We start from the raw sequence: 19,950 nt of genomic DNA, 5'->3' as shown, positions 1-19,950 counted from the left end.
AGCACAGCAGTGAAGGGGCATTGCCAAAGACACGCAGAAATTCACAATTGTAATATTAATAACACAAGCGCCTATCACCCAATGACCCGGGGCGCTAACTGGCCACTCTGTTAAATAAATAATTTTTAATAACACAAGCGCCTATCACCCAATGACCTGGGGCGCTAACTGGCCATTCTGTTAAATAAATAATTTTAAATAACACAAGCACTTATAACTGTATAACCTGGGGCGCTAATTGCAAATCTAGTAAATAAATAATTATTAATAAATATGTCAAGCACCTTTTTCCTGATGATCCAGGACACTTATTTGTAACACTATTAAATAATAAAAACTTGATCGATAACATATGTAAACATATCACAATTTTGATTGCCTATCTAGTACGACAAAGATCGTTTTAAATGGCGCTCTTGTAATTCCTTGATAATTTATTATTCAATAGTAGCCAGTAAGCGCCCCGGGTCATAAGGTGGTAGGCGCTTGTGTTATTTTAATAATTAATTATTTAAAAGAGTGGCCAGTAAGCGCTCCAAGTCACTGAGTGATAGGCGCTTGTGTTATTTATTAATAATTATTCATTTAACTGAGTTGCCAGTTAGCGCCCCGGGTCATTAGGTGATAGGCGCTTGTGTTAATAAAAATTATTTATTTAACAGAATGGCCAGTTAGCGCCCCAGGTCATTGGGTGATAGGCGCTTGTGTTATTAAAAATTATTTATTTAACAGAGTGGCCAGTTAGCGCCCCGGGTCATTGGGTAATAGGCGCTTGTGTTATTAATATTACAATTTTGAATTTCTGCGTGTCTTTGGCAATGCCCCTTCACTGCTGCGCTGTCTGCTCGACGGAACATTCTCCCTAGATCGTATAGCTATATATACGATCTAGGGAAAAAGTTCCGATATTGAATCCGCCTAACCCAACGCTGCTTTGCAGGCCTATGTTATAACATGGGCCGATGTACTGAAAAATAGTTACACGGTACGACCCCAGAGTATCGACAAAGTAATCGATAAATTTCTCTAAGTATCGATTACTTTTCGAGTATCCGGATAGTGTTGCCCTTCCCAATGGCCATCTCCATGGCATGTTACCGCGACCTAAGGTTCTTTGTTGACGTTATCTGTTAACCCTTACATCGAGAATTGTTTTAGTATTTTTATACTTTGAATTGTACTTCTTGTACCGCTCAGTAGATAGTAAATGCACCCTCGCTTAAAAATTATAGAAAAATAAACAATAGAGTTATGTTTCTGACAAAAATAATATTTCTCTGTTAATGACACTATTTAATACATTCACGCATTAAATACATGAAGTCAGCAATGGCTTATCAAACATTTCGACAAGAGTATTTACATATGCCCGTTGTCACACGAGCGTATACGACAGCATGTATTGTCACCACACTTGCTGTAGTGAGTAAATTTATTTGGTTGACAGTTACATTCTTTATAGTCTAAGTACCTGTACATAAGTTGAGATTTTCAGACCTTCCTTATGTCAATTGAATAAAATATTTTACATTCACACATACACTTACATAATTCAGGATTTCCTGTTTATTACTCAGAACTGTAAGTGTATAGACAAGTACTACAACATTTTGATAAAAAATTCATAATAATCTAAGAAATGGCAAAATGTAATACATGAAGTCAATGCTAAAAAGACAATGGAATCAAATTATGTAAAGTAATCGCTTAGATTCCTTTATAATTCTGCGATATTTAATTGTAATTCATTTTATTTTCATATACTATGATGTAGATGAATTAGATCTCACATTGCTTAGCAATAGACTGAAGGTACAGTTGTGTGGCACATTTTTTTTTCAAGAGAATTATCTTCATGAAACCATTAAAAAGTAGATGGAAAATTGTATGATTTATAACAATGTTAAAGTTCACATAAATAACGTTTGGTTGTTACATTGTGTAAGATTACGATGTATAGACTTCGGAAGTTCTGAGATGTTAAACTGCCTAATCTTAGTACACATAAGCTGTGTGTAAGAGATTCTTATAACCACACTTTGTTACGCACAGTACGGCGTTACCAGCATACTAATATTAGCGTTTTGCTGTCATTGATTTAAAAGTTATTGTAACTATTAATTGTTGGTGTTATAAGCCATGTTTTCCAAAATGATTCATATGACTTAATCGTTTTGAAGAAATCAATTGATTATATAAAAAAAAGATTTAATAATCATAACAACACCTAAGTGAAAAGGCATAGGAGATACTATTAAAGGGGATACAAATGAGTCCACTTAAAATTCTTGTTAGACCGTGAATATTTGAATCTTGTATGGTAATTATACATCTTCTTTTAATTGAATTATTTATTATAAGTGAATTTCCAAAATTTGTACACCGTTATGATACACAATAGCTTATTAAGGAGGCTTGGGCGATTTTGAATTATATGCTGGCTAGATCTGAAATTCAGAGATTATATAGATAAAGTTTGCTAGATTTTTTTAGGAAAACCAAATAGGTAGGTCAACACATTTATTTTCGAGAAAATCGCTTGTGAAAATTCGTCATTTTAACATGCAACCTTATGGAACCCGAAATTCAATAGACTACCGTACCGCAATAAAAAGCTGTGGGCCCACACATTAAGGGGGCTCCTTCACGAAAGTCCCCAAACAGAGATATATTATTTCTTGTAAATAAAAGTCTACTGAATTTAATGGTGGTCTAAATGATATTTCGAATGGGTCAAAATTTTGAGAAATCCGAGCTCAAAGTTGTAACTATTAGCACGTGTTCCTATGGGACAGCGTGAAAAACAATTTGTTTTCGTTTATAATAAACCTAAATTAAAAGTCCCAGCAGACTGAATATATACGTTTTGTAGATGAAGTCTTCCTCTGTAATATGCTGTATTAAAAATTGTGGATAAAGGACCATTTTAGCGAGATATTTGTGATGAAAATAAAGAAATAGTGTCCGGGAGGTCAGGAGGTCACGTGGGTAGCAGACGTACTTGTTCACGACACATATATACCATATACCTATATATTACATCGCTATACTACACCAACGCAGGTGGTCTGGTCTGGTGGTGTACCCTCGTATGCACTAGACTGGTCAAAACAATAATTAATTTTTCGTACAAAGTTAAACTGCACACATAAATATCATTTTTCCCACTTCATACGTTATTAAAAATATCATAATGATTTTCAGACACATTTGTTTATTGAAAAACAAAACTTTATTTTTTGTTTGTCTTTGACCTCAGCAGTAGTCGTAGGAGCCCCCTTAAATTGGTACATGTACTTGAAAGTATAAAGAATCTATTATTTAAAAAAAAGAATAGGATCAACACGTTAAATTTTGAGAAAATAGCGAGGAAAACATCGAACATGAGAATTGTTTTGTTCAGGTACTGTAATTGCGCGTGCGCTGTACATTCACAAACATACAAGCATGAAAATTTAAGTCTAACACAAGTATAGGTATATAAGAGCAGATGAGAGCAAGAGAGTACAGTGTTGTCAGCTTTATCGTGGCAGGGCCGTCATCTTTACACAAGGTACCTCGGGAAAACTAATAAATTTTTTAATATCAATTTTCCCAATGACTTTTCCGCGTATTATTGCTATTTTGTTCACACATGTGTATAATCAAAATGATTATAAAAAAAATATTACAAAAAATCATTTGTATGACAAGTACCCCACAGGGGCCCCTCAATAGATACGACACCAAACGCCCAAGCCTCCTTAAACAGACACTGCGTATCTTATCCGAGGACCGAGTACCGTAGATGGTCTACAGCGCACGCGTACGTGTAATCTTGCACACACACACACACACACAGACACCCGTGGGGTATAGCCTCATTCTCCAGATGTTATTTCAAGATATTTACAATGGTTTAAGCCATTATAGGTACATTATAATTAATTTTTTTTTTTTTAACAAAAAAAAAAAAAAAAAAAAATCAGAATAAAAAAAATTAAATGAATAATAAAATCAATTGAGTAAAATGGAATTCATACAAACTGTAGTATGTGGTATTTGAATTAAGAAGAATTTTTATATGTTTTCTTGTGTTAGGTGACAGTTGACTTATGGGTGCTTACACACACATAAGCGAACGTGAAAAGTATGTGTATGCGGGTTTGTGTACGTAGGGCATAGAAATATGAACGGGTCGGAAGTGCGAGCATGTAAAGTGAATGAGAAGCGAGCAGTGCTCTCGACAGTGGCACCCAAAGTAGCGCGAAGTTCAAATTGGCTATGTGGAGCAAGACGTGAAAACCCAGGTAACACGACAGTGTATCGTATGTATTTCATACATGATAAATTAATAAATAAACCCCAAGCTATTTAACCCAATAATCCGGTGAGCCTACTGGTCGCTTTGCTATTGAATAAATAAATTGAATAACAAAAGTGCCAATGCCCACACAACCCGGGGCGCTTACTGGTCGTTTTGTTATTCAATAAATAAATTAAATAACACAAGCGCCAATCTCCACAGAGCATGGGGCGCTTACTGGTCGTTTTATTAATAAACAAATAAATGAAAAGACACAAGCACCGATCTCCACACAGTCTGGGGCACTTACTGGTCGCTTTATTAATACATAAATTAATTTAATAACACAAGCACCGATCCCCACACAGTCTGGGGCACTACTGGTCGCTTTTTTGTTAAATAAACAAATTAAATAACACAAGCGCCAATCCCTACACAACCCGGGGTGCTTACTGGCCACTTAGATAACAAATTAATAAATTAAATATTACGAGGGCCACTTGTCAGACAACTCGAAGCGCTTACTGGCCACAATACATCTAATAAAGCTTTTAATTAGAACATAAGCACCAATGCTACCAGGCAACCTAAGGCACTTATTTGCTTTTCCATTAATTTTATTAAAAAATCATAACTCAATGACGCAAGCGCTAATACTATGTAAACATAACTGCTTTTACTGTTATTTATAGCTTAAATAATTAAGATAGTGACCAGTAAGCGCGCAGGGTTGCGTGCAGATTGACGATTGCGTGATTCAATTAATTTATTTATTAATAAAGCGACCAGTAAGCTCTCCAGACTGTGTGGGAATCGGTGCTTGTGTCTTTTCATTTATTTATTTAGTAACAAAGTGACCAGTAAGCGCCCTGGGATGTGTGGGGATCAATTCTTGTGTTATTCAATTAATTTATTTGTTAATAGATCGACCACTCAGCGCCCTGGTTTGTGTGGTGATTGGTGCTTGTAACATTGAAGTTATTAATTTATTATTAAAGTGGCCAGTAAGCGCCCAGGGTTGTGTAAGGATTGGCGCATGTGTTATTTAATTTATTTACTTAATAACAAAGCGACCAGTAGGCGCCCCAGACTGTGTGGGAATCGGTGCTTGTGTCTTTTCATTTATTTATTTACTAACAAAGCGACCAGTAAGCGCCCCGGGTTGTGTGGGGATTGGCGCTTTTGTTAATAAATTAATTTATTTATTAATAAATCGACCAATAAGCGCCCTGGGTTGTGTGGTGATTGGTGCTTGTGATATTTTTTTTTTCTATCATGAAGCTGACACCAGAAGAAAAGGTTCCGCACTTATTACATTACATTGGTGAAACCGCATTTAATAATTTGTGCAACAATATTGGAGTGGAAAATCCTTACGAAAAATCATACGACACTGTGAAAGAAAAAATAAAGGACTTGTACATCCCAGCAGTACTCGAGATCGCAGAAAATTTCCTATTTACAAGCATGCAGAAGGCAGTTACCAGGAGAAAATACTCAGAGCTACACAAATACTTTTACCAAGATGATTCTTACATGAAATATTGGAAGCTTTCAAGAAACCGTTTTACGAAATCAGTTTGTTAACGGTATTTCAAATCGTCAGATTCAAAGCTGTCTTTTAGAAACAAAAAAGTTAACCTTTAAAAAGGCTTTACAAATAGCATTAGCAATTGAACTTTCCGAGAAGGAAGCAAATACGTGACATCAAAATATGGCACAAGTTAACTACACTAACACAAGGACATGTAACTGCAAGCCACGTACATCACAATTAAAGTCGAGTCAAAGTCATGACTCAAAGAGCATGCAAGTTTACACTCGCAACAACAGCACTACAAGTCAGAATGTAAATTCGAAGAATTCCAAATTTTATCGGTGCGGCTCCGATCATAAAGCCAATACGTGTCAGTTACCAGTAACTATCAAGTGCAATTTCTGTTGTAAACAAGGACATTAAGCAAAGGCGTCAAAACAGAAGACGGACGAGAAAAATTTTTCAAAACACTCTCGGTTAACGAAAAACAAGTCAACTTTGAAGTTGACACGGGGGCAACCGGTACCCTCATAGCAAGAGAGAAGACAAAACATCTTTTTCCAGGAACGCTGCACAGTGGGGAAAATCGGGGTTTTTTTTTGTCAAAATCAATTCTGTCAGAGCATCATTTCTGAATAAAACTTTGCGACGGTTGAAGCTGAGATGATTGGCTATAAGAGAAAAACAAAATTTAACCTTAAGGATTAAATCCTAACCTCCAAATTCAGGACAAACTGTCAATTTTTAGGTAAAAAAAGTTTTTTTTCTTTCATATGCTTCAGAAAACTTTATTTTTAGTGTTACAAAAGTTGACTTAACAAGAATTACTTAAGTGGCACCAAATTTCAAAATGGCTGAATCTAAATCGCTGACTAGTTTAATAATGACAAATTTTGAGGAAATCCGGGTTTTCTTTTCAAAATCAAATAAAGTTCCGTTAGCGCAATATTTCTAAATGAAACTTTTTAAAGGTTGAAGATAAGATGATTGTCTAGAAGGAAAAAATGGAAGATAACCTTAAGGATGATATCCTAACCTCCAAATTCACGGCAAACTGTCAATTTTTGTGTAAAAAAATTTTTTTTTCTTCCTTAGATTTCGGAAAATTTTATTTTTTAGGGTTAAAACAATCGGATTCATAGAAATAACTTGATGACCATTGAATTTCAAAAGGGCTGAATCAAATTGGCCGACCAACGTAATAAGGGCAAATTTTGGCAGAATTTGGTCTTTTTAAAAAAAAAAAAATAATAATAATAGAGTCATATTTCTGTTATCTTCTTTACATACGTTTAAATTTACTTCATTAGCTATTGGGAACCAAAAAAAGTAGTGTCAAAATAGTTATCTTGAAACTCTGGTGCGACTCTGAATCCATCCACAATAACTCTTTTTATCATTAATTATAGAAAATAAATATTTCGTAGGTTTCAAAGGGGTATTTAATACAAATAAGTAATCTTGAATTATGTTCAAACATTACTGTTTTTCAATAGCGTGCTAGTGATCGAACTATTGTGATGCGCGTTTAAGTTTACGTACGCAGACCATATTGTACTTTTTAATTGTTTATACATTACATTTAAAAATTTCCAGTGTAAATTGTTGATTTTGGTACTTATAAAAAAGGTTGTAGAGCATGCTGGTACAGATCACTAAAAACCTAAAGTGAGATTCAAAAAATAATGGTCCAAAGGAAATTTATTTGGTTTTGGAGCAAATAAATAAAAAATAAGCTGCCAACAAGGTTCCACATATGAATACGAACATGTAGGATTCATTTTTTCCACAATCTTCAATCGAATTCAAAGAATTTACTTTCAAAGAATACACTAATATAATTTTAGAAAAACGTTTACTGAAATTTGACATCAAATTAGCCGGTCATTTTGAATCAACCTTTCTGAAATTTGATGCCACTTAGGTTATCCTTGCTAAGTCGCCTTTTGTAACCCTAAAAATAAAGTTTTCCGAAGCATACGAAAGAGACAAAAACTTTTTTTACCTAAAAATTGACACTTTTCCCTGAATTTGGAGGTTAGAAATTTATCCTTAAGGTTAACTTCCATTTTTCCCTTCTAGCCAATCATCTCATCTTCAACCTTCAAAAAGTTTTATTCAGAAATGTTGCTCCGACGAAACTTTATTTGATTTTGATAAAAAAAACCTCGATTCTCCCACTGTGCGCCGGTGCTACGAATAGATCTACAGCTGTTTACACACTGTAAGCGAAAAATAAATGTTATGGGGTACATTAAACCAGATTTTACGTGCAAAAATTTCTATAGTACAAGAAAATTATTAATTACGAATATCGAACGATTTCCACTGATTAGGTGTGAATGGATAAAAAAAATTATTAGAGAAAACGGAACAAACGCCTCATTCGATTCAATTTTACGAGTAGATATTTCAGAAGCGCAAAAGAATACGTTAGTTGAGAAAGTATTAAATAAATACAAAAACATTATGAACGAAAATATAAGTGCAATAAACGATATTCAAGCGTCATTGATACTAAAAGAAGACAATATGCTTCCTTCAGAACTTTCACTTGCTCGTTTTTTGGTTACTTTATTATTATTTGGAGTTTACATCAGCAATAAAACACCATTTAGTTTTTTTGAGCAACAACTAAGTAGTGTTTTATTGCTGATGTAAACTCCAAGTAACTAAAAGAAGCCGTTAAACCTGTTTTTCTTAAGCCCAGGGCTTTACCGTTAAATTGATACCTTTAGTAGATAAAGAATTAGACTTACTCGTTAAAAAAGTTTTAAAGTTCTTGCAACTCTTATTGTACCTGTGCTTAAGAAAAATAACTAAATAAGAATTTGTGGAGATTATAGCGTAACAATAAATCCTCAATTAAAATTAAATAAATGCCCGCTACCTACAGTAGAAGAACTTTTCTCAGAAATAGCAGGTTGTACTGCGTTTATAAAATTAGACTTCAAATTAGCTTATTTACAATTACAAGTCGATGATAAGAGTGCTAACTTATTAACGATTAATACACATCGGGGACTAATTAAATGTAATCGTCTAATGTACGGTGTAGCCCCAGCACCAGCAATTTAGCCAGAGAAAATGGATAACATACTTCGCGGTATTAAGGTGGCTCCTCACTATAAATCTCACAAGAAGAGTAAGCATACTGCAACACAGCTTTTCATTGGCTGTGGAAGTTCTTGACTAAAAATGGATAGGTACCTATAGTCCCTTCAAAAAAAGTTTAGTCACATCTACACCGTTGACTTATATCGTACAATACAGTGACCCGAGCAGACGTATGTATACAAATCTGACAACATAACCCTTGTATGTAAATAATGATAAGCTGACGATAAGTACCTAATAATAAGCCAAGGGTGACCAAAAACAAAAAAACTTTAGAAAAAATCTACAAGTTATTATTAGTGACGAGTAAATACAACCGTGTCTTAACTTTATCGTGATATATTCTATTAATTTTATCTATTAGTCAAAAAAGTACATAAGTCAGCCCCGCATTAAATTATTATTTTAGTTCAGCGTCTCATTTATTTTTATTATAATTACGATTCCCCACAACTCCTATTCATTTTACGTACAACTTTCTGACCAATTCAAACTACGCGGGCTACCGCTCTTCGGTGTAGCAGACGCCCCACACTTTTCATCTGTTCCGTGACTTGCACAGTTATCTACTATTTTCACAAAATATCCTATAAAACCCATGGTAATGTCCAAGTACCTGAATGTCGTTGGAAAGATTCTGATTTCTTCTATCTGCTATATAGTTTTCTTTTAAGAACTACAGTATCTTTGCTGAGATATCATACAACCTGCGCCACCAATTTGACGACCCTCCATAAGAGGCTATGTTACAGAGTCTATTTTCCAGTTAGTTTTTTTCAACAATTTTGGTGGTGACGAGGTCTAAAATTTTGGGAAAAGACTCCTTGCACCTTCAAGAATCATCCTTTAAAATATCATTTAATACTCCAGTGTTTTGATTTAGTGAGGAGCCACCTTAAAGGCGTAACACCTTTTTCTAGACGATATTCAAGTAGTAGCTAAAGATTTTACAGAGCTCATGTTAAGGTTAGAAGAAGTTTTTAAAGTACTAAATAATTGCAATATAAAAATTAATAGAAAAAAATGTGAATTTTTTGCTTTAAGAATATCTTACTGTGGTTACGTAATATACAAAGACGGATTACACAAAGATACACAAAAATTAGAAGAGATAGAAAAAATGAAAAGACCAACAAATATTTTAGAATTACAAGCTTTTGTTGGATTTCTTTTTAATTATTACAGTAGATTCATAAAACACGTAAGTTTAATTTTAGAACCTTTGTATGAAATTTTACGTATACCAAATAAATTTACGTAGTCAAACTGCCCAGAAAACGTATTTCTCGAAGCAAAGAAAGATTTTATTATCGAACAATGTTCAACGTATTATGACCCAAATTTGCATCTCGTACTGGTAACAGACGCGAGCCCATACAGTGTTGGGGCAGTGTTATCGCATTGTTTCCCTGATGGGATCGAAAGACCAATACAATACATTTCATAAACGTTGAATACAACACAGAGAGTATGTAGTCAGATAGGTAAAGAAGTGTATGCGTATGTAATGCGATAACACATCAATGTGAAGTATACGAAATGTACTAGAGAAACAAATTTTTCCAGAATTTTTTGTTCCGGAGGAAGAAATAGCAACGACTCGTACAGAACCAAAAGCAATAACGAATAATTCTAACACTTCTAAGTTTTCAGAGTCAACCTCGTTTATAGGCAATAATATCTCCACAGACTCACTAAAAGACAGTAGTCCACCTGTTAGACGAGCCAGTGGACGGGGAAAAAGACTAAAAAAAGATAAGCTGCAACAAAATAATGATGATTCCACGAATGACGAAGAATTCCATACACCAAGAATAATTCGCGTAAATCCGATAAGAGAAGGGAAAAATCCAACCCGTTTAAAAGATTACATTACACTTTAAATACTACTTATCTGATACGAAGGTAGGAATTCTTCGTCAGGGGTAGCGTAGATGAGAGTTGAGAGTCGATGCTTACACATACATGAGCGAACACGAAGAGTATGTGTGTGCGGGTTTATGTACGTAGGGTATAGAAGTGTGAATAGATCGGAAGTGCGAGCATGTAAAGTGGACGAGTAGCAAGCAGTCCGCGTGTAACTGCCAACTATCGTACATGTAATAAGGAGCATCGAATCATTAAGTTACATTCCCAGTGTACTCCTTTTATTTAATCCCTAAATACAAATACACAACATCTTGAAAAGCTTTTCTGACTTCCCTAGATGTTATAAGGTGTTCAGTAATTAAAAAAGTTTATGGTATGATTTTTACGATATTAAACTGTAAAAAATGAGTTTACTTTCAACATATTTGTGTGACATACATAAAAAATTAAAGAAATTAACGAACATCATAATAAATTAAGAATCTACAAAAAACGTTAAATTATGTAAGTGCAATAAAATAAACTAAAAACTAGTGAATATGGTAATTATAAGTGCAATACGAAAATCATTTGCGGCCTAATGTTTATACAAAAGTGAAATTGGTAAAAAAGTTTATATGTAGTGTAGAGTAATTCATAGTTTATCTTTACACGCATTTTTAGGCTTATAAAATGTTATAGTTACTAATGAGTCCTTCACTTAAATGTTAAAATAATATACGTGTATCAATATTTTTAATAGAAGCTAAAACTGATACAACGCTGACTTATAGCAAAGTACTTACATTTGGCAGCTGATGTGAGGTGCAAATAGTGCTACACGTATTTCTTACATTTAGTTGAAAAGGTATTCTTTTGAAAACATCTGAAATTTTTCTCCACACTAATACACGAACATAACTTAGATAGAATACTCATTTTTTAAAATAGTTCAATAGTCATTTAGTCGAATAGTACAACAACTGAAAATGTGGCTATTTTCATAAGACGCAACATTTCTATGCTAGCAAATTAAGTACATGATGACGGCAGTAGCAGTGTCACTTTAGGCATGCTTGTAGTAAATAAATATATCGTTTTATTAGCAAAGATTTTAATGTTTATATATATACACTAGTGGCCCCCCGTCTCGGCTTCGCCCGAGACTCACTGAATAACTGAATCACTCACTAACACCGTAGTGTGTTGATATGTAATGTAAAACGTTTGCAGTTAGAGATTTTACATGTATTTTTGACACTTAAAATAAAAGTTTTATAAAAAAAGCTTATGTTCAGAATCCATGCAGTTTATTTGCCATTACCATTGCCAATTACCAGAGCAACAAAGTCCTGGAGATTAAACTATCCATTTTGTCCTACCTATTTGAAAATCTGGAAAATGTAAGTGATTACTGTCATCCAGGTTACAATGAAAAGCTGATCTCTCACGTAATCTCTTACTTGTATTGCAGGTAGCTTTGATTTTACTTCGGTAAAACGATCTAGGAGGTGTCAAAAACCAGTATGAAAAATTTCAACCAGATCAATTGAGTAGTTTTCGCGGTAAGCGATTACAACGGTTTTAGCGACTTTGCTGTATATATAAGTAAGAAGTAAGATAAGATTAAAGATTTTTTCTACACCATGTACGCTCAGGAAAGATCAAAATGTCATGAGATATACAATTTTATGAGATGCGTTATGAATCAACATCGACTATGTGCCGATGTTCGTGTCACTTGTCTTGCCTTGTTATTTGTTTGGCTTTTGGGTATCTAATTGGAATCCGTTATGCCACATTTCATGTTTGTTTTCTGAGTATTTAATTTTGGTAAGTATCGTTGTTTATTACTGACTGCGACAGCATGACAAACACCGAAGAGCCAGGAGCTATTACAGTGATAATGAGTGAATAAATAATGATAATGTGAAGAAAAAATCCCACAGAGGTGCCGCGAATGCATAGAGCAGGGATCGAACCCTAGCCCTCCTGGTGGAAGACAAAAACTCTACCACTATACAACTGGTAGCTTAACGTGATCGTCACACGATACTGAAGCTTACTACGATTTTTAATAGTAACTCCATAAAATTGATTGCGGGAACGGCTCAGTCAATGTAAAGTAACATTGAAAACACAACCACTCGCCTCCTAGCGGTCAAAAGTTGAAACTCTCTTTCAGAGCTGTTTTGCAGTTAGTTCTAATAAGTAATACAAACATTTCTATTAAAGTTATCTTTAATCTTAATGGCGTATGACACATTAGAAGTTGTAATTGAACTTCTGTCAAAATTTAGGATCGATTAATTCAGTAGTTTTTTAGATTTTTGCAAGCATACAAACAAACGCTGTCTCATTTTATAATAATAATATATACACACACACGTGCGGACGTGCTTACAGATGTTCAACTTCAAAACAGTTTTGAAATACCGATCCCTCTGTGACTTTGGGTGAAATTGTAGAGCGGGTGCCAGGCAAGGTGGAGCTTCACAATGTGGGTAGTCGTCATAGGTTCAAATACCACTAACTAATATAAGTTACTACTTTGTCGTTATCCTGCAACATGTGGTACCTTTTAAGCGAAACATTGTCAGCATCATATCAAATGATAATACGACAATGATGCTGTACAAAAATTTTGCTTCTGACGTTACACATACTCAAACTATACATACTCATGTAGTTGTGGGGTGAACTAGATTGACAAATGTTATTTTACGTCTTCTTTTATCAGTAATGAGTGTCAAAATAATTTTTAAAACTACCTAATCACGAATTGAATACTCGAGTTTGCAAAAATAAAATCTTTAGCCTATTCAGCTATCCCTCAATACAATGTGATAAAATCAGTTATTGATTTAAGTTGGACAAAATGAGCGTAATATAATATAAGTATCTCTTACGCTTCTAGTGAAAACAGTTTTCAACTTGGTTGGGGTTGAGATAGAGAATGAGATTCATGTGGAGCCTAGATTTTATATAAGTGAGTAACCATATTCTATATTATCCGATGATATTTTAATGGCAGAAGATGCATTTATACATGTAAAACCTAAAAGAATCGAGAAGCTTGTTCTTGCACCTTCTATCGATATAAATTTACCTTCTTAACATCGTTTTGGCCTTTTTCCCGTATACTAAAACAATAATTTTTTACTGTCCGATTTCCATTTTAATATAAATTCTTTTTAAAAACACATTGTGGCAACAATTTTATTAAGAATAACTCACGTTAGTACTACTCCCCTAGAAGACAAAAAGCACCTAGAAATAAAAGGAAATGGTAAAAAAAAAAATGGAAAAATTTATAGGCCAACTCGTTCTTAAAGGGATGAAAGGAGTGGAACCTATGCGTTTGGACGAAGCTTAAAAATTGGCTTGTTCTGGAATAGAGTTAGAGGAGCTAATTTTGGTTTAAATTTATGTGCTTGTAGTATGTAAGTTCGCTGTGTATCGTGTGTGCGTACTTGTGATTTTCGTTAGTTTTGTATTAAGTTAAGCCCATAAAAAATGGCAAGCAAATATGTGATCTTGAGGGAAGCATACGAATAGAGTCGTAGTTATTCGGTGAATAATGAAGATGCATCTGAATAATAAAAGCATAGAAAATTGAAGACGTAAAGTATTCTGGGGATTTCCTAACTTTTGCGCATGAGCGCATGTCTTGTAAGGTTGAAGTACCCGGGCTGGATGTGAGGAGAGGCACCTACGTATTTGGTCCTAGCTCGAAAATTGGGTTGTGCTGGCATAGAGTTAGAGGAGCTTATTGTGGTGTAAATGTTTGTGCATGTAGTGCGTAAGTCCACTGTGCATTGTGTAGTTAGAAGCGTACGTGGGACTGTGTGTAAATGTTAATTGTATTAAAGGATAGAGTGCGTGAGAGACTGAATACTCTATGAAAGCAAATAGTACGATAAAATTATCTAGAAGTCATATCAATATCCCGAAGATTCTGATTAGCTTGAAAGTAATAGGGTAGTAGTTTTAATGCATGGTAACAAATTGACACACAGTTTAACATCTTCAAATGTCCGACATGGCTCCAAAAAAATGTCAAAAATGGCCAAAACAGGTTTTTTGCATCTAAAAGAACACCAAAAAATTTCACATAAAAAAGTTTACATTAAAAATTTGCACAGTTTCAATACAAACAAAAGGAGCCACGTTGGGACCAAATTGGCTCAGCCGTTTTTTCGCAAATCGCAAACAACCGCCATTTTGAGCCATTTTTCCGAAACTCAAGAACTTGCGTTCAGTAAAATATTAAGAGCTGAAATTTGGACATAAAGTAGGTATTACAGCTCTTAATGTACGCAAAAAATTTCAGACTGATCAGTTTGAAACTTTTCGCGAATCAGCAATAACTGAAAAAAGGTCCTCTACAAAAATGGCCATAAATAAGTTGTTAGCCAACGTAGGAGCATTTTTCAAACGTATTTTTCTTCGTCTATATTTACTCCACACCTATCTAAAATGCCATTTTTTTTTAACAATAAGGAGTATCTTAAAAATCGATTGCAAAAAATGTACCTTTTCATTTTAAACGTGCTTCCAGAAAATCAGCGGAGCATGCATGCGGGAAGTAGGCTTGGTGAGCCGCCGATTTAACTGACTGGAAAGCAAAAAGGCTTTTCTTTTATTACTATGCATTGAAACTACGACCCTATTGATTTCGAGCTACTCAGAATTTTTGAGGTCGAAAAAGTAATTTAATCTAAAATGTTAATACGCTAACAGATATTTTTAAAGATAGTCATAGAATCACTACACAAAACGGCACAGAGGAGCTCATAAAAATTCTTCTACCTTGAAGAGCATTTAGTATATACCCAAGAATTCCTAAGTTACCAATTCGATTTTAGTGATCACAGACATTAATTCAAGGCCTGCATAGGTGGGTATAATTAATAGAGGTTTATAAATTGCCTATCTCATAATGGTTCCGAAGAATGTGAATAATGTCACATGTACAACGATATCTCTCTTCAACTTTATTAAACCTCTAAAAAAATTCTCACTTGCATTATGAAATAAATAGGATAGTATATAAATAAGGGCGACTCCAACATACCTGTGCTGCAATTGCCGTGGCGACTCCGACACACCTCCCTTTTCCTGCAGTTGTACTTCTCTCTCTGTGCGTGCTGCGTGAGTTTTGTGGGACATTGAGATCTTGCGCAGCTTTTTTTATCTGCGCCCGCTGCTTGAGACAATCAGCACGCTGCTTGAGTTTTTTTGTGTGAGATAGAGCTCTTTCTTGCACAGCTTCTTTTATCTGCGCGCGCTGCTTAGCATAATCGGCGCGCTGCTTGAGTTTTTGTGTGAGATGGAGCTCTCTCTTGCACATCTTTTTTTATCCGCGCGTGTTGCATTATTTTGATATCACAAGCAACTTGAACGCGAAGCTCTCTCTGTTTGCGATGCTTTAGTTACAGGAAGTTTTTTTGTATACGTTGTTTATGCTTATGCTTGTGCTTATGTTGTATACAAGGTTTTTGGGATAAAGAAATTTTCAGTACAAAATTAAAATGAAAAATTGTTTGATAAAAATATAGTCAAAATAGTAAGTTAATACCTAAAATACTAGTATATTTTCATTGCAAAAAACTAATTTGTACATAATATTTAACACATTATCCTGCATTATCTAATCTTTTATTGCCTGCATATTTCTTGTAGCACATGAAGAGTTAATACTAAAACTGTGGAATCGACATGGCAAATAGCCCCTGGTAAGTTTTGCTAGGGCTGGAAATTTATACTCCTCGATATTAATGACTCTAAATGGTAGGAAAGATAAGTAACCAACTCGCTTATTATAAATTTTATATTAAAAAATAATATCACCTGCATGGTATTATCTCTTGAAGATGATTTTTTTTCTTGAGACCCTTAACGTATACCTTTTCAGCGTCAACCAGCTCGTTTTTAAAAACTCTCAGACCTCCTTCATAAGGAACATTGCCATAATTCCAGCTTATGCCATGGAAATTGGTTATCAACCATTGATTTTGACATCATCATCAATGTCGATCCATTCCATATTTAAATAGAACTTTTTCATAAGCTTAAAATTATGAAGAGCACACATTGATTTGTAGGCTCCGTTGTGATGAGTGCAACCGGTGACCAATCTTGGGAGTTTAAACGGTGGAGAGTCTGTCATATTAGTGACTTCAAAGCCAAATCTTTCAAGCCACTTTTGTTTCAGCTTGTCAATAACAAATATTTTCACTGCATTTTCAAGATTTCCCCGTAAAATATTTCCAATCTCTGTATACTCAATTTTTCCTGAGTCCCACGTTAGTCCGCGATGGCAAAGTTCAAGGTATACATTTTTATGTTTATACTTTTTTGGCAATTTACGCCAGGTAAAAGGTGCTTTAAAAAAAAATACTCGTGCTTCCGTATCATTTGCACTGAGAGGAAGGGTAGCCAATTCTTCAAGCACGTAATCATTACCTGGTTTCTTCAAACCTTGCATATCCACAAAATATTCCATTTTACTTCATTAAAATTTTTAAATTTTTGTTTAGCTTTTCATACCCTTAATTGTTAGGAGAAAACTCTCTGTTGGTAAAATACTTACCACCGAGGTTTTTTCAGCCAAGATTTCTTGATACTGTACGTGAGTTTCAAAATTGCTTTTGACTCGGCTTATGTGACACATTAATTAATGCAGAGCTTTCTTAAACAATTACCCAATCTTTATTCTTATCTTTTGATTTTTTTGTATAATTTTTTTCAAAACTTTTCTCCGTTTTTTTCTCTGCTTTTCTCTTCATAAATTTTTCTCACTCTTCTTATCGTCGCTTATTTTCTTCTTCTTCCTTACTCCAGCCATTACTGCTCTGATCCTTATTCATGATGGTTAAACTGAACTGACTTCAAGTCAATATTACTTAGTTTGATTTTATTATGTTACGAGTACCATGCAGTACTATAATACGAGTGTCTTCCATAATGTTTGTTGCGCAAAAAAGACTTGACCGTTTTTATGTTTGGACTTCAGAACTTTTCAAGGCTACAGATTTATTAGAAAAAATACTATTCATGCCTGTGTATGAAGGCTTCAGAAATTATTACAAAATATGAACTAAACCCACAAAATAAATAAATGGCGTTTAAATATGATAGCGTCCCTTTTGCCCTCACAAGTCAGACTCATCAAGAGGATCCGCAAATGAATCCGGCAGAGGCGCTTTCAGTCGATCAGTTGGTGGTAGAGCAGAAAACATCCACGCCATGCTCAGCATCTTTGATGCAGAAATTCCTCAACCAGGATAATGTCACAAAAGCAGGGATTTTATGGTGCCCAAACGCACTTATGAAACGTTTGTCTTACCGCACTGCCGCTGATTCAGCTACTTTTTCCCTTACATGTTCCCAGATAGTAAAATTTCTAGGAAAATATAGCTTCAGAAAGATAAAGTATCCTACTCCATCGTGTTTGGATTAGCACCTTACTTCCAGCAGCAGTTGCAGTCAAGACTTGACCACTGTGAATTTATCAGCGTAGGATTTAATGAAGCTTTGAATTCATTTTGCCAGAAGCAGAAAATGCATATAACGGTTAGATTTTAGGATGACAAAGTCGACCAAGTTGTCACGTGGTCCAAGTATTGATGGATGAGTCTGCTGTGAACCTTAAGATGCTACGAGGTCTTCAAACATAATATAAAGACAGCCGAGGTTTTGACCTTCTTGAATTAGGAAGTTGTGGGCTTTACGTAGTCCATGGCTAACTGAAAACATGACTTACATCAGTTACATGGGAGCTGAAAGAGTTTTTGATTGCACTGCATTAAATTTTTAAAGACTCTCCGGCACGGCGCGGGCGTGGCCATTTTACTAGCACAACTGGATCAGAAATCTTTTTCTTGGAATTTTTCTTTACCTAGTGGACATAAAATAAAAAAACCAGCCACAAGAGCACTTAGCCTTCTTCCTCATTTGTAGAATTGGGTTTATGAGATTCAGAACGAGAGATCAAAGAATCTTTTGAACAAAAATCATAGAAATTTTAGCAGAGTTGTTATATGTCTCAGTAATTCTTCTGTGGGTACTAAACTTGCATTTTTTGCTTCCGTTTCTCCTATAGTAGAACCGTTTGTAGTTAAATTTCAGTCAGAAAAGCCAAGGGCCCCACTGCTTTTTAGGAAATTAACTTTTTTTATCGTAGTTCTTATGGAGCGTGTGTCCATTCTACAGAAGGAAGCGATGGTTACAAAAATAGATCTTGCCAAGAAGGAGAACTTAATTTTAAGCAAAAACATTTATTTAGATTTCTTTGTCCGAACTGCCATTAAAAATGTTTCACTAGAGAGAAAAATTTCTATTCACGAATTTAAGAGTTTCGAAGTGATTGTCAGCAAATATTGGTTCAAGTGATCTAAAAGATTCAAGAGCGATCTCCCTTAAACTACAAAATTGTGAGAGGTGTTCCTGTTTGGATCCGTTTGTAGTTACCGAAACTCCTAATCTTGTAACGAGACAGATGGATGTGGAGCTGAGAGAACTTTCATCCAAGGGTCTACTGACAGGTTTCAAAGCAGACCGTATTAGAAACTCCTGTGTTTCTTTGGTAAAGCGGCAATTGACGATTACAAATTTTAAATCGTTTGATTACAGTAAGTCACGGCTTGATTCCTTGTGGATGGATCTTGTAGCATCAGCATCTTCTGTCATGACTTCTAAAAATGACTTGAAAGGTTTTATCAAGATATCATTGGTGTTATTTCATGGTAATGCGTTATTAGAACGTGGTTTTTCTTTAAACGCCGATTGCATTGTTGTGAACCAACGTGAGGAGTCAATTATCGGCATTCGTGCTGTGTATGATGCTGTTGCAACCATTGGTGGTGTTCTTAACGTGGATGTGACCAAAGAAATGATCCAGGCCATGAGAAAAAAGAAGCTAGAGTAAATCGCACTTTGGAGAAAAAAGCTGAGTCAGTTTCTCTTACAGCCATGCCGAAGCAGGAGTCTGAAGTTCTTGAGCTAGAAAAGATGAAGAATAGACTTCTTCAGAGGGCGCAGTTGGTCGCCGCTGATTTGGAATCCAAAATTGAATGATTAAAGAAATGATCGTTTCCACTTTTAACCTGCAGTAGCAAGGGCTTTAAATAATTTAACATGTATATTCAAAAGATTTACG

The 19,950-nt window shown here is 34.8% G+C and overlaps 1 protein-coding gene across 3 annotated transcripts in view; it reads left to right on the top strand.

The window, feature by feature from the left end:
* Positions 1–1,078: 1,078 nt before the first annotated feature.
* The window catches only part of Der-2 (Derlin 2), a 287,644-nt gene continuing 268,772 nt past the window's right edge, over positions 1,079–19,950 (top strand). Inside the window, exon 1 of one of the 3 annotated variants that reach the window (XM_089595256.1) lies at positions 1,079–1,422. In XM_089595256.1, coding sequence (XP_089451382.1) covers positions 1,318–1,422 — 105 coding nt within the window. In that variant the 5' untranslated portion in view covers positions 1,079–1,317. The remainder of the gene's footprint in view (positions 1,423–19,950) is intronic. The other 2 variants (XM_089595261.1, XM_089595247.1) reach the window with 2 other exon arrangements.

This window comes from Copidosoma floridanum, unplaced genomic scaffold, assembly GCF_036245765.1.
Source record: "Copidosoma floridanum isolate Cflo_tuat_1 unplaced genomic scaffold, Cflo_Japanese_pri ptg000002l, whole genome shotgun sequence".
Classification (NCBI taxonomy): domain Eukaryota; kingdom Metazoa; phylum Arthropoda; class Insecta; order Hymenoptera; family Encyrtidae; genus Copidosoma; species Copidosoma floridanum.
This window is presented reverse-complemented; position numbering and strand designations above follow the sequence as displayed.